At 37.9% G+C, this 16,038-nt stretch overlaps 1 protein-coding gene across 1 annotated transcript in view; it reads left to right on the forward strand.

The window, feature by feature from the left end:
- LOC128856419 (neuronal acetylcholine receptor subunit alpha-7) overlaps positions 1 to 16,038 on the forward strand; it is a 356,900-nt gene that overhangs the window by 216,183 nt on the left and 124,679 nt on the right. Inside the window, exon 4 of the mRNA XM_054091719.1 lies at positions 13,603 to 13,647. Within this exon, the coding sequence (XP_053947694.1) occupies positions 13,603 to 13,647 (45 nt within the window). The remainder of the gene's footprint in view (positions 1 to 13,602; positions 13,648 to 16,038) is intronic.

A 16,038-nucleotide genomic window follows, 5' to 3' on the forward strand; every position in this document is an offset into this window, starting at 1 on the left:
AAAGTCTAACAAATTTTGTAATTAGTTATACTCGGCGCGGCCGCCGTAGTCGAATGGGTTGGTGCGTGACTACCATTCCGAATTCACAGAGAGAACGTAGGTTCGAAACTCGGTGAAACACCAAAATTAAGAAAAACATTTTTCTAATAGCGGTCGCCCCTCGGCAGGCAATGGCAATCCTCCGAGTGTCTTTCTGCCATGGAAAAGATCCTCATAAAAATATCTGCCGTTCGGCGTCTTGAAACTGTACATCCTTCCCTCCATTTTGTGGAACAATATCAAGGCGCACGCCACAAATAGGAGGAGGAGCTCGGCCAAACATCCAAAAAAGGTGTACGCGCCAATTATATATATATATAGTTATACTCGGGTGACGTTCTGTCTATAGATGCATTTGTGCTCTATACTGTTTTACTTAAGCCAACTTTGCACCGACATCAAGCACACGAAAGTTACGAGTGGAAACATAAAAGTGGATTCTTTCGGGAAGATATTGGAAATAATTTTTTCCCGAAACACGAGATAGCCCGAAAAATTATTCTATCAAATAATGTGGAGTAAATGAGCTAACTAGCCCCCATTTAAATCATGGGAAAACCTTCTATAAAAACTATTTGCTTTTCGTGGCGGTCTTGAAACTGATTGGGCCCACTTTTTATCCCACTACAATTTTTTTTTATTATCTTGAAAAATTGTTGCATTTGATGTGACCAGACTAATACTCGTACCACAAATTCAATGGAAATATTTTTTGAGTAAATAGATGCCAATAATAAAAGCGAGGAATTTAATATTCTACAAATGCAATATAGCAAATAAATTCAATAATTCGATCAACGAACGCGTGAAATATGAAATTTTGCAACACTTTTAAATGTTGTTAGGCCAATTGACTAAAACTCAGGCGAATTCTCTTAATCAGAGTGAGCTTTAGTGCTGCGTCCCAACAATGGAATGTGCGAGCGTTACATTGCGTTTATTTAAGGACTATGAATAAGTTCGTTTCGGTTTTACAACAGATGGCGTAACTTGATTATTATTCCATCGATCCACATTTCCAAACATTCATTGGAGAGCTACTGTCGTAAGGCACAAACGTCAGTATAAGGTTTTTATTTGAAGCGTAAACAACAATATTTTTACCACACTTGAAAATGTCGAATTTCGTGCCAAATAATGTGTTTTTGCGGGGAATTCTTCTTCATTATTTTAATATGAAGAAAAAAGCAGCCGAAAGTCATCGTATCTTGGTGGAAGTTTATGGTGAGCATGCTCTATCTGAGCGAACGTGCCAGAAGTGGTTTGCACGCTTTAAAAGTGGTGATTTTGGCTTGGAAGACGAAGAACGCGAGGGTGCGCCGCCAAAGTTCATGGATACCGAATTGGAGGAATTGCTCGATCAAGATCCGGCTCAAACGCAAGAAGAGGTTGCAAAAACTTTGGGAGTTGATCAATCAACCATTTCCAAACGTTTAAAAGCCATGGGAATGATCCGAAAGGTAGGCCATTGGGTGCCGTATGAATTGAAGCCAAGAGACGTTGAACGCCGTTTTATGGCATGCGAACAACTGCTTCAACGGCACAAAAGAAAGGGTTTTTTGCATCGAATTGTGACTGGCGATGAAAAGTGGGTCCATTACGACAATCCAAAACGTCGGGCAACGTATGGATACCCTGGCCATGCTTCAACATCGACGTCGGCGCAGAATATTCATGGCCTGAAGGTTATGCTGTGTATCTGGTGGGACCAGCTGGGTGTTGTGTATTATGAGCTACTGAAACCGAATGAAACGATTACGGGGGATGTCTACCGACGACAATTGATGCGTTTGAGCCGAGCACTGCGAGAAAAACGGCCGCAATACGCCGATAGACACGACAAAGTTATTTTGCAACATGACAATGCTCGGCCACATGTTGCACAAGTGGTCAAAACATACTTAGAAACGCTCAAATGGGATGTCCTACCCCACCCGCCGTATAGTCCAGACCTTGCGCCATCCGATTACTATCTCTTCCGATCGATGCAACATGGCCTGGCTGACCAGCACTTCCGTAATTACGATGAAGTCAAAAAATGGATCGATTCGTGGATTGCGGCAAAACCGACCGAATTTTTCACAAAGGGAATCCGTGAATTGCCAGAAAGATGGGAAAAAGTAGTAGTAAGCGATGGACAATATTTTGAATATTAAATTTGTAACCATTTTACGTCAATAAAGTTTCAAATTTCGAAAAAAAACCGCACGAACTTATTCATAGTCCTATTATTTAGCAGTCGGTCAACAAGCGGCAATTTGTGAAAATGTTGCTGCAGTTGGTTTGTTGGCACTAAAAATTTCGTGCTGCGAACTTTTGCTGACGTCGGTGGGTATGCATATGCGTATGTATGTATGTCAGCATGCACTAAACAAAAGTGATGATAAAGCTCAGGCACGCAACAGCAACAACAACAACAAGCACTGTTGACAGCAAATTAAAAAGGCGCAAGCGATTTCTGGCGAAATTTTCCGGTTATTTGTGAAAATCATTGTGGCAACTCTAATTAGCTAACATGTCCGAGTTGCCATATGGCATTTGCGAATGCGAATATCAACGAGGCATGGCTTGCTTTTTAATGTTTATATGTGGTTTGTGTTGTATTTGTGTGTATGTGTGTGTGAGTGAGTGCATTCCAAATTGTGTCCTTCGCCGTTTTATTACATTTCGAGCAGCTGTGTGCCTATGCATATTGCGTGTGTGTGTGTGTGTGTGTGTGTGTGTGTACGTTTTGTATTTCGGCATGAGTTGTCCATTGAGGCTCACACGTTTTTCACTTTTCTAACTAATTGCGCAACCATTCTGTGGTCAAGCTTGTGAAACGTATTTTCGCCTGATTTTTTTTTTTTATCTATTATTTTTATTTCTTTGGCTTCATTAAATGTAGCGATTTTCAATTTTATAGCCGTCAAACGAAAATGCGCTCATCAAATCGTTGCCACAAATATTTGCAATTACTTTTAGGCTACTTCGATTGTGAATTTCCAGCGTCATTGTTTATTTTCTACATACAGATGTACGTACGTATGTATATATTTTTTGTTATGGGAAATTTAATTTATTTTCAAATAATTGTTGGCGCAACAAAACCAAGTAAACATGAATTGGTATTTAGAAAAAAAGTGCAAAAGCAATTAATTTAAGATCAACTGGAAATATGACTACTATTTCTCTGGCAAATAGCCAATTGGAGATTTTTGTGAATTTTAGCAGTGCATTTGAGGCAATTAAATTGTGGTAAAATAATTAAAATTGTTTGCAATTTATAGGGCGCAAGTATTGTCGATAGGTGAATCCGTGTGCGTGTGTGCTCTTGCGTTATAAGTGACCTATAAAAGCGATTTAAATGCAAGTCAAATAAATAAAAATTTTATATAAACAACTGAGAATTTCACATAAATTTTTTAACTAAAAAACTTGGCAACTTTTCGACTCATCTAACTTAGGCTTAAAGATATCCGAATAGATTTTTTGATTTACGAGGTGCGTAAATGATACCTGAAGAGTAGACACCTTCTTGTGCAAATTGGCAATGAAGTTAATAGTCTTAACGAAATCGAAGCAGGCGTACCCCAAGGTATTGTTCTTGGTCATTTACACTTTATTTACTGTCGATCCGTCCCTGACAAAAAGCACATACACGGCTACATATATGGGCGATACGTTTGTAAATTAACTTGCCTCCACAGCTTCATTGTTACAGTGACTCTACTGCAGTACAGCCTCGGCAAAGTCAGTACCTGATTGAACAAGTGGCGTATAAAACCCAACCAAACCAAAACAGTACAAATTACTTATAGACTCCGCAAAGACTCGCGTCTTCCAGCAACTTTAAATCACTACCAAAAACCTGAAGCTAATAAGGCAAAATACCTGGGTATTCAACTCGGTAAAAGACTAACTTGGCTTCCTCTTATATTCGGGAAAAGTAAGCAACTGGGTTTAAAACTTCGCTCACTTTACTGGCTACTCAATCAAATCTGTACTCTCACTGGATAACAAAATTTTGATCTACAAATCTGTACTTAAGCCAATATGAACAAATGCAGTTGAAGTATTGGGCGCCGCCTCAAAATCAAACATAGAAATCTTTCAAAGGTTTCAATCAAAAGTACTACGCAGCTGTAGCACCTGGCAGACCATTTCATAGCATTTATTTTTCCATCATGATACCCGGCATATACTAGCCGCGACTACGAGTTACTTCATCCATTCGAGCAGTCCAATTTTTGACTACTTTTTCCCATAGAACTGGCCATATTGCGTCAATAGTGGCTTCCAATGCTTCAAGAGTTTTTGGTTTATCGACACAAGCCAATGACTTAAGATAGCTACATAAAAAGTAGTCCAATAGCGTTAAATTACGCGAACTAGGGAGCCAGTGAACAGGACCACTTCTGGTGAAAAATCGACACCAAATTGCTGTATGGCAAATTGCGCCACCTTGTTGGAATCAATTGGCGTCGATGTTTAACTGTTTAATATTTGGAAAGAAGAATTCACTCAAAATGGCTCGTCATTCACCGTAACGGCACCTGCTTCCTCATTTCGAAAGAAAAAATAAACAATGATGCAACCAGCGTGTAAACCGCACCAAACACACAATTTTAATGGATATAATGGTGATTCGTTAACGGCTTGAGGATTGTATTCGCTTCAAATATGGTAATTTTGCTTATTGACGTAGCCATTTAAACGGAAATAAACTTCATCGACAAATACAATTCTTCGATAAAAATGCTCATCTTCGGCCAGTTTCAAATGGGTCCAATCAGCAAAAAAAACGACGCAAACAAGCTGTATTTTTTAGGATCACATAAGCCAAGATTCATGAAATATTACATAAAATTTTCCACGTAGTCGAAGTGCAAGGGCCAACAAGTTGAGAACGATGACGAATCGACATTTCGGGTCATCTTCAACAATTCACGCTACAGCTGCAAAATTCTCTTGGTATGCATATTTCTTTGTCTTGTTGCTGGTTTTGATTCAAGAAGAGAAAAATAAGTGCGTGAGCTATATTGAACTGGGCGAATTGCTTGCTTACTAGGCCGATTATGTTGATCGTAAAATGGACGAAGGGCTCTTGGAACTTTGCGAACAGATATATTTTTTCAAAGTAATTTTCCGCAATTTAGAAGTGTTGTTCTGGCGTTAATGGATTCAGAATGACTAACCAGATGTTAGTACCTCGTCTCGGCCCCTCACGGAGAGGCTCCTCTTTATTAACGTAGTTATTCTCAGATCCACCTCACTTGTAATATACCTATGTTTGGTGGTGTAAAGCCCCCATCTAAAAAGCCACGTTCCGCACTTCAGAAACAAACTCAGCACAGTATGCTGTACTGGAGCTTCCTCAAAAATGTCTGGCGGTCATTTCGATGCATTTGCACTACATCACTTTACTTCTTTCTATACGGATTATCATAAAGGCTCTAGCAGGTGCCCATATGACACTAAGTGAGATGAAATAAAATTGCTGATAGCAGCATTTATGAAAAAGTTGTTTAAGAAAGTACCCCACTATTCCCATTATACCCTATACATCCCACTACAATGGAACTTAATCAAAGGGCGTATACGCGCAGTAGACAAAGCCTATTACCTCATGCGATATTTTAAATCTATTTAAATCAAGAGCAAGTAAGACGCAGATGTACAGAACAATAGTCCAGCCAATGGCAACATATGGCTTCGAGGTATGATGCCTGACGACTTCACTAGAAAAGTAACTAAAAGTATTCGAAAGGAAAAATACTGCTCAAAATCTACGGCCAGAAGGCAAATGAGAGAGGAAAAAACTTGAAACTAAGTTTAATGAACATAGAAGATAAAGTCAAGTTCATTACATCGTAGAGGATAAGATGGCTGAGTGACGTCATAAAAATGGAAAGCACTGGCGCCCAAAAAACTATGAGGACTATACGCCAATATCGAAGAAAAAAAGAAAATGAAGATGATCTCAACACAATTGGAGTGCGAATCTGGCGATCACTAGCAAGGGATAGAGAAGGGAATAGTGAAGCAAGACAAAACCTACCACAGGTGGTAGCGGTGACTGTATATGCTGGCTGATGATGTGTCCAGATGACAGACATAGTATCAAGAAGATACCACAAAGTTATTCTTATTGAAGATCGATGAGAATGTACCAATCTGACCCAGATTTCTGACGATTTCTCAGATTTAATTGACATTTTCGCGATTGGTTTATAAGAACGTGCCTTATCTTCGATGTCTTTATTACCAGGATGAAATTTTTAGAAATACCGTTTTGCAGTTGCATTCGATACTGCGTTGGGTTCTAGCTCAATAACTTAAGTTTTGTTGGTTGATTGCTCTGACTTTTCACATTGGTCGCAATAATACTGCAGAATGCGTCGAATTTTCTCTTCGTTCACCAATATTTTAGAATGCTCTAACACACAACTGAATTTACCAAACAAAAAACTGGCAAAGAACTTTGAAGTCTGGTGCCACCTTTAAGTCGTCGTTTAGTATGACGCATAACCTGATACAAGGTATACATCGTAAGACATGGCACCTAAAGTCGTCTATAGTATAGCAATGTAGTAATATTCTAAGGACTTTTTACATAACTCAATATTTAGTATACATAAAGGCAGAATATTACACTAAGCCAAACCCATGAATATTTCCGGAACCTTTGCACTAGTAAATAGTTTTTCAATTAGATAATCGACTTTTGGAAATGCAATAATTTAATCAATTTAGGTGGGTAAACGATGCCTGTCAAATGCTATCAATGAGACCACAACAAATAAATATACTTTTTTATTTAATCTATAATTCGATCACGTCCAGTGTGAGTTTTAATTAATTAATAATGCAACGTTTATATTTGCTTTCATAGATATCTGATATTAATCCAGGCGCTCAGACAGGTGTAACAGTAAACTATGTACATTATAACGGCTTACAACGCCCATTGGCGATGAGCTTAATTAATTCTTCGCAATATGAGCAAACGACTAAACAACTCATTACTATTAAAGCGCGATAAAAGAAGAATTACCGTTAATGTCCCACGAATGAGTAATTAGTTAAATTAATTAAATGACAAGCCGTGTGATTAGCACAAGAAACCAGTTATTAGTTTAATAGGAAAACCACACACCTATGCACGAGTAGATATGTGGGATATGAAATTCGAGTGGGCTTTTACTGGACGCCTACTGGACGCCTACTGGACGTTGCTACCTGCACTTTGCATTAAAAGCAACTTTATGCGCAACTACAAATTAGTTTTTCACATTCAAATTATAATGAAATATCTTTTAATTTAGAGGAATATAGAAAAAAGTGCGCACTGACAGGCCTGAAAAGTATAAGCGTTGCTGCAATAAATTTGTACTGTACAATTTGGACGAGAAGGTTTGATACTTTCCAAAATAACCAGATTCTGTCAATGCTTTTTGGTAGTGGGGACAAAAAAATACGTGTATTGGTGATTTTAACATTAATATCTGAATTTTATATTTTAACGTTTTCAAGTTTTCACTCTATTGCACATTCTTACGGTACATCGACATAGAAAACTATGTAATCCATACATTTTGGTATATAACTTTTTTAGCATTTCCTTCTAAAAATAAACGGGGAGCATTTTTCTAGCACATTTTAATCCACGGCCCTTGAATATATGGGTGTTTTTTTTGTATTACTTGCAGGAGAGGGCAAAAAATATTCAGAACGGAGGGATATAACGGATTTAAATGTACCATAAAAAATTGTTTCATGAAATTTTACCATAACTTCCTTAATACCCCAAAGCCCAAAATGAAACTGAAATACCGGAAATAAGCCGAAACGGAAAATGCGTCAGGGTTCATTTCATTAGCGAGTATTGAAATAATGGTTTTGGTAGAATTTCAATATTTGTATGTATGTATTGTATGTAAGTACCTATAAAAATAAAATAATATTTTAATTTTTTATTTTTTTCTATAAAAATACATAATTGGCGCTCACACTTCTGTTGGGCGTTTGGCCGAGCTCCTCTCTCTATTTGCGGTGAAATTCTTGATGTTTTCCACAAATGGAAGGGCCTACAGTTTCAAGCCGACTCTGAACGGCAGATATTTTTTATGTGGAACCTATTTATGGCAGAAATACACTCGAAGGTTTGCCATTGCCTGCCGAGGGGCTATTAGAAGCAACTTTGGTGTTTCATGCACGGAGACTCGAACTTATGCACTACCGAATGGTAGTAACGCACGTACGCAGATACGGCGGCCGCACATGAATATTCTGTCAAAAAGGTACCGTTACTTGGATAAGCAAGCACAGAAAAACTTATTATTTATTTATATAATTATCGCTAACACTCTTTTAGGGACAAGCCTTTTCTTTAATTTGTGATGAGTGACACCGAAAGGCAGATGGTTTTTTTATTCGTCAGCGTAAAGCACAGTTCATTGTTGCATCGCCTACGATACTCGCCGTCACCAACCTGCAAAGATCCAAAAATTTTTCACAGAATCTTTTTCTCAAACATTTCAAAGAACTCCTATCGAATGTTGTAATCGTCCACGCTTCTGTGCCATATGATAGGACGGGGATGATGAGAGGATTTTACTACCTAATTTCCTATTTTGTCCAGAGTAGCACTTGTTGGCCATTTAATTTGCCTTTTTATCTAGTTTGCCAAAAGGTGGAACCGCGCGATTGTTCAGGCCGATCATTAACATATTTTACAAGCACACTTTGCAGCATCGACTTAAATTCTCACCGCAAATTCTCTGTCACATCTTCTAATAACTGGTAATAAGTGCCTCGGAGTAATAGTTTTAGTTTGGAAAGAGAAAAAGCGTTTGGTAGTTGGTCAAAGAAATTTGTTAAATATTTGATAACAAATCCATTCATAATTACTTATTTACTTATTTGTTTATACATTTATTAAAAATTTGTGCAGACTATTAGATACAATTCTAAATCATTATATAAAATTTTCATTTACTAATTTTTAAGTTTATCAGTAAATATCTAAATCTATAGGGGAGAACTGGAACCGCAATCTTCTCTCAGAAGATTCAAAATATATTCTCCAGAGGAATACAGCATATTTTAGTCTCCATCGTACAAGTATTCAACATTTATCTATTCAAATATTCATAATCTAGAAATACAGTATTTTCTACAGACAATCAGAAAAATACAGAAATCCAGATTTATGCTAAGCCATTTAAACAAAAATAAAATTAAGTCATAATTTACTTATTTCGTTTTAGTGCAGAAAATTTTACATTTTTTACAGTCTACAGAGAAAAATGTTAAATAATATTGAGAATCTAGTTACACAATTTATTTAGTAACATTTAGAAGCAGGATTTTGTAGAAGCAAAATGTGGCCCAATATGGTTTGAAAGCGCATTAAATAAATTAAATGGGAGCACTGGGTTTAGGATGTACGGGTCGATAAAATCTTAGCTAGAACGGTGAATAAAATCGAAAATGATATAAAATTTTTCTATTGTGAGCCTATATTTCTTTGAAACAAAAATTTTTAATAAGAAGTCACAGCCAGATCTACGATTCTTAAACAAAAGTTGTCAATGTAAAGAAGGGAGAACTGCGACAGTAAGACTCAGAGTAAGTGATTTGGAAGAATTTTTTAAATGTTTGGTGTTTTGTGAGATGATCATTTTATGTTGAACTTGCTTGCCATTGAAGCTTTCAGCAGGATTGTGGTATTTTACCGAAGAGTTTGCTTCAGAAAATTATAATAATAATATTTATTTTTTTAATTTGGCAATCTTCTTAAATTACCAATTCCGCACCCTTTTCTTAAGGAAGTACTCCACAATAATTTCATAAATACAAACTTGAAATTTAAAAGCACTTACAAACCCTTTTATGTTTGGCTTTAACCTTTATGAACTTACATGGCAAATTCAGGTCTAACTTGAAATTCGTATCGGATTCATCTTTTGACCAATGTAGTTCACTAAACATTTTTCCTCAAATTTTTTTTTTATATTGGAGGTTGAATTAGTTTTAAAGGTTTTTTTCGAAGATTTGGGGCTTTATTGTGAAAAAACGGTACAAAATATTTTATTCGAAGTATTGGCCATCGCTAGCTACAACTTTCGCCCATCTTTCGGGCAATTTCCGGATGCCGTTTCTCCAAAATTCTGGCCGCTGCTTGGCTATCCATGACTCAACCCATATTTTGGTAGCCCCGTACGAGGAGAACCGCTGGTCCGCCAAATCGAGACTCATATGCCGGAACAAATGATAATCGGAGGGAGCTATGTCTGGACTATACGGCGGGTGGGGTAACACTTCCCAGCCAAGCGTTCCAAGGTATTTTTTGACAGGTTGAGCAACATGCGGCCGAGCGTTATCATGTTGCAAAATAACCTTGTCGTGCCTTTTTACCGTTTCCGGCCGTTTTTCTTTCAATGCCCGGCTTAAACGCATCAATTGCAGTCGGTAACGATCCCCCGTGATTGTTTCGCCCGGTTGGAGCAGCTCAAAATATACGACGCCGACCTGATCCCACCAAATGCAGAGCATGATTTTCTTGCCCTGAATATTCTGCTTGGCCGTCGACGTTGATGCGTGGCCGGGCAAACCCCGTGATTTTTTGCGTTTTGGGTTATCGTAGTGGATCCATTTTTCGTCGCCAGTCACCACCCGATGCAAAAAACCCTTCCGATTTTGTCGCTCGATCAGCAATTCGCACGTAAAAAGTCGCCGTTCGACGTCGCGCAGCTTCAACTCGTACGGGACCCAATGTCCTTGCTTTTGGATCATTCCCATCGCTTTTAGACGCTTGCAAACGGTTGATTTATCAACGCCCAATGATTCAGCAAGCTCTTCTTGGGTTTGGCACGAGTCCTCGTTTACCAATTCCCCCAATTCCGCGTCCTCGAACTTTTTGGGCTGGCCGAGACGCTCCTTGTCTTCGGTGTGAAAATCACCACTTTTGAATCGTCGAAACCAGTACTCACATGTTGAAATCGACGGAGTATGGTCTGGGTAGGCCTCCTGCAGCATATCACGGGCTTGGGCTGTATTTTTTTTCAAATTGAAGCAGAAAAGCAAAGCTTCCCGCAAATTGCGTTTCGACGGCACGAAAGTTGACATACTCGGAGCACGAAAACACTGCGTTGTTTATACTTCAGCGAAATGACAGATACTGATAAACAAAGCCTAGGGATGAGGCTTTGTCATGAATATATATTCAGTATTGCCAACGCGATAAAGTGATAAATAGCGCCATCTGTGTGTCACCTTTAAAACTAATTCAACCTCCAATAATTGACGCGTGCTCCCTTTTTGGGTGTTTGGCCGAGCTTCTCCTCCTATTTGTGGCGTACGTCTTAATGTTGTTCCACAAATGGAGGACCCACAGTTTCAAGCCGATTCCGAACGGCAAATGTTTTTTATGAGGAGCTTTTCCAATATACAAATACACTCGGAGGTTTGCCATTGCCTGCCGAGAAAAAAATTATTTTTCTTCTTTTTTAGTCTTTCACTGAGATACGAACCTACGTTCCTCTGAATTCTGAATGGTAGTCACGCACCAACCCATTCGGCTACGAGGGCCTTACATTACGTTGTATATAAAGGATTTTCTAATAACAGGTGTTATCTATCGCTATCGAGAGACCATTAACGATTTTTTATGGCCGGAATTGGATGGTATTGATCTCAACAACGTTTATTTTTAACAAGACGGCGCTACGTGCCACACAAGCAACGAAACCATTGATGTTTTACGGGAGAAGTTTCCGGACCGTGTTATCTCTCGAAGAGATGATCACAATTGGCCACCGAGGTCTTGTGATTTAACACCTTGTGACTTTTTCTTTGGGGCCACTTGAAAGAGGTGGTCTACGCCAACAGCCCAGGTTCGATTAAAGACCTCAAATATGGAATTCGTGAGGCTGTTGAGGACATAGTGGAGCCACTTTGCAATTCGGTTATAGGAAATTTCATAAAAAGGATATTGTCCTGTAAGCGTGGTCGTGGTGGTCATTTGCCTGTTGTTATTTTCCACTATTAACGGCATAGCTTCCTCTTTATAATGAAATAAAGATCCGATCATTTATGTTAAAAAATATAATTTTTCTTTGAAATGAAAAATAAGTGGCAAGCAAAGTTCTGTGGATCACATTCGTACTAATATCAATAGCTCAACGTACATCTGTTACTGAAATCGGTGTATATTTCATCAAATTTCAAATGAGATAAATGAAGTGAAAGAATTATTACGTGAAGTGAAAAGTTCTGAGTGCTGGGGATTCCTTGCTGAGAGATGTCTCTAGTGGGCAATTTCTCGTGATGTCTCTATTGCACCGCATGGAAGATTTATAGGCGACATTACGCTTCGAAAAATACACTTAAACAGTATTGTGCTTTCATATTTGGTGAAGCAGGTTGTGCTACGAGACTGTGTTCAGCACCATTGCGAGCAAAGTGAAAATTTGGACCAGCGGTCAAAAAGCATTTTACTGCTGAAATATCATACAATCAAATGCAATAGTAAAGCCATTATTCCAACAACTTCATTTTGGGTAGGCAATCATCGAAAATGCGGCCGCCGTAGCCGAATGGGTTGGTGCGTGATTACCATTCGGAATTCACAGAGAGGTCGTTGGTTCGAATCTTTAATAATAAAAACATTTTTCTAATAGCGGTCGCCCCTCGGCAGGCAATGGCAAAACTCCGAGTGTATTTCTGCCATGAAAAAGCTCCTCATAAAAATCTCTGCCGTTCGGAGTCGGCTTGAAACTGTAGGTCCCTCCATTTGTGAACCAACATCAAGACGCACACCACAAATAGGAGGAGGAGCTCTGCCAAACACCTAACAGAAGTGTACGCGCCAATTATTTATTTATTTTATTTTTATTTAATCATCGAAAATGTTGTTAAGAATCGTCATATCATACCGGCATGTGAGCACTCATTGCATTACCAAGGAATTGGAGATTAGTTAGAACATTTTTTAGAATCACCTGTGCAATAGCAATTAAAACCGCATTAATTACATTCTCAAAAACAGAAAGCTTTTTACTCCACTTAACGTGTTACTAATAAATCGAAACCATTTTCAGAGGAATTAGGCATTTATTTATTTAATTTTAACTACCAAGTTTTTTCTAACTAAAGGATAGCTTAGAAGTAAAGTGCCGAAAGCACTAAAGTAAAATAAAATTCAATAACTTAAAAAACACATTACTGGGCAAATGAAAATCAAGCCAAATAGAAGGCACGATAAATCTTAGACAAATTTAAAATATAACCAAAGCATTTGGCTGACTTCTGAATTAAACTAATAAAGTCATTTCGTAATTGTTAAACTTTTAAATGCAACAAAACTCAAGCTAAACTAGGAAGCCCAAAAAGCTTCTTGCAATAAATATTAATATTACATGAACATCTATACACACAAAACTATTTGAGAAATGGCATCCACTTCTCTCCTTTCAAAAGAAACTAGCAGTGTATCACCACTCACCAAAAATAATAAAACTACAAGTGTGCGAATACCTTACTAATGTTTTTCTCCCTTTTATTTGTTTTCCTTTGCAGGACGAGAAGAATCAATTGCTAATAACAAACATTTGGCTCAAATTGGTAAGTTTGCAATCGAAATAAAAGCAATATCAAATGCAATAAAATATTGTCACACTGCAATAACGAATGGATAAACACAGAACACTGGCTTGGGGAGAAACAATAACATAAATAAACAGCATTGGAAACATAACTAAATCGTAGGGAATGAAATCAGAAAATATCAAATAAATATCGAGACATTGAGTAAACATAATAAAGATGCGGTCTGCAGGGGCCAACTGAAAGTGCCCATTAGTTGCTCGAGTGGCAGTGGCAATGCCGTTTGCCGCTTGGAATACAAATTTTATTTAAATCAGAAATATTGCGGCAACAGCATCGCACAGTTCGATTAGGCACGCATTAATCTTCAGCGCCAACCATTTGTCTGTCCAGGGAATAATGTCAACAGCAATTTTAGGCAAACTTGCGGACAGACAGCAAATAAACAGCAATTCCATAGGACTTGTGAAGGAAAGCAGAAAGACAAATGTTGGCACGTAGCAGCATTCAATGCCGAAATTTGATGTGAATCAATAGTACAAGGTGGCGCAAAATTAATCAGCCCATTGGAAGGTTTATAATATTTGTAAATGGCCGGGACGTCAAACATATTAACTCGACAGCTGCTGTATTCAAAGGGGCAAGCCATGAAATATATAAAGGTCAAAGTAAAGATCAGAAACCATCACTCAAAATCAAAATCAAAAAAATTTTTTTTTGTTGTTTTCTTGTAAAAAATTTATTCAAAACCAATATTGGATGATTAATTTTGAGCCACCTTGTATAACATTCGATCCCTTTTTTGGTTTTTGCTTTTCTTGCTTCTGCTGATTTAATATTATTGCTTCGCTCACAAATTCTCTTGAATTCCTTCATTATGCTTTTACGTTTAAATCTAATTGCCCTTGTGCTAAACAGCCATATTTAATGGGAATTTAATGGTAGTAGCCCTCATAAGGCGAAATAGAAACTCAAAAAATGCATCTGGATTTTGGCTAGTGAAAATTTTCCTATCTGAAGTTATGTCTTTTATTGTTGAATGATATTTTTTAATTAGTATGTGCGGCCGCCGTAGCCGAATGCGTTGGTGCGTGACTACCATTCGGAATTCGGAGAACGTAAGTTCGAATCTACGTGAAACACTAAAATGAAGAAAACGTTTTTGCTATTAGCGGTTTTTTCTAATACATATAAGCGTACGCGCCAATTACTTATTTTTATGTGGAAATATGGCCAAAAAAACATAAAAAGTGAAAACCAATTTTTCGCTTTGTTTCAACGATGAAATTAACTAAGTTATAACTGGCGTATTTATTTCAAATAAACACCGCTGAGTTCGAGTTCCATTTTGAAAGCAATTTTATAATTCCGCAATCAATGAATTTCTCACTTAAATGTTAAAAAGCTTAAGCAGCTCATTTAGGCAAGCCTCTCTTAAAGCGAGTTTTGTCTGGCCTGATCGAAAATCTATTTAAGCAGCGAGTATTCCTAAGCCGAAATAGAAAGATTTACCACTGTCTTTGTCTGTCTGTCTTTGACAAATCGATGTTGGTTAGAGGAAAACCAGCTACCATTTGTGGAATCAAAATTTCTCTTTAACAGAGCTCTCAAAAATTTTTTACAGACCTTGACCAATTTCGCAGTCGATCTTTAATTTTATAAAGGTTATAAAGGCAAGGTACCAGGGCAATCTTTGCAAGTAAACAGAATTGGAAGGAAAGGAAAATCCACAGCGAGGCTTTTACCTCTGTTACCTCCAAGATGGAATCAGTTTTCTCTAAATCAGACAACTTATCAATTTCCTTAAAACTGACGGTTAGGTTAAGTTAGGTTGAAGCGGTAGTCCTGTGGGACACACTCAGGCTCATAGCCCATTGTGACGGCGCGTGGGAACTTTTCCTATTTCTCCTAAAATCAGTGTGTGCTTTTCAAATTTTTTAAAATATCTCCTATTTCCGCGGAACTGAGATCTTCCAATTCGTTAAAAAATTGTCTGCCTGGAATAGCAAATCTCCGTCTGGATAGATCAGGACAATGGCACAGAAGGTGTAAGATTGTATCTTCCTCTTCCTCATCAAGACAACTTCTACAGAAGTCATGTGCTTACACACCCATCCATTGGGCGTGCCTACCTATTAGACAATGTCCCGTTATGACTGAAATCAGTGTGCTAAGACTGTGTTTATTTTGGCCTAGCAAAGATTCTGTGCGTTTAGCACTAAGAGTCGGCCACAGTTGATGGACGATTTTGCAGGTGGCTTCATTACGCCATCTTTCATTCGCTACTCTTACAATTTCTTCAAGGTTAAGTAGCTTACATGTTTGTAAGGCTATGCCTATGTCATTGTCTATGTACTAATCGGTCAACTTGGTGCCGAGTCTCGCTAGAAACCCATATTATCCTTAGGC

Source organism: Anastrepha ludens, chromosome 3, assembly GCF_028408465.1.
Source record: "Anastrepha ludens isolate Willacy chromosome 3, idAnaLude1.1, whole genome shotgun sequence".
NCBI lineage: Eukaryota > Metazoa > Arthropoda > Insecta > Diptera > Tephritidae > Anastrepha > Anastrepha ludens.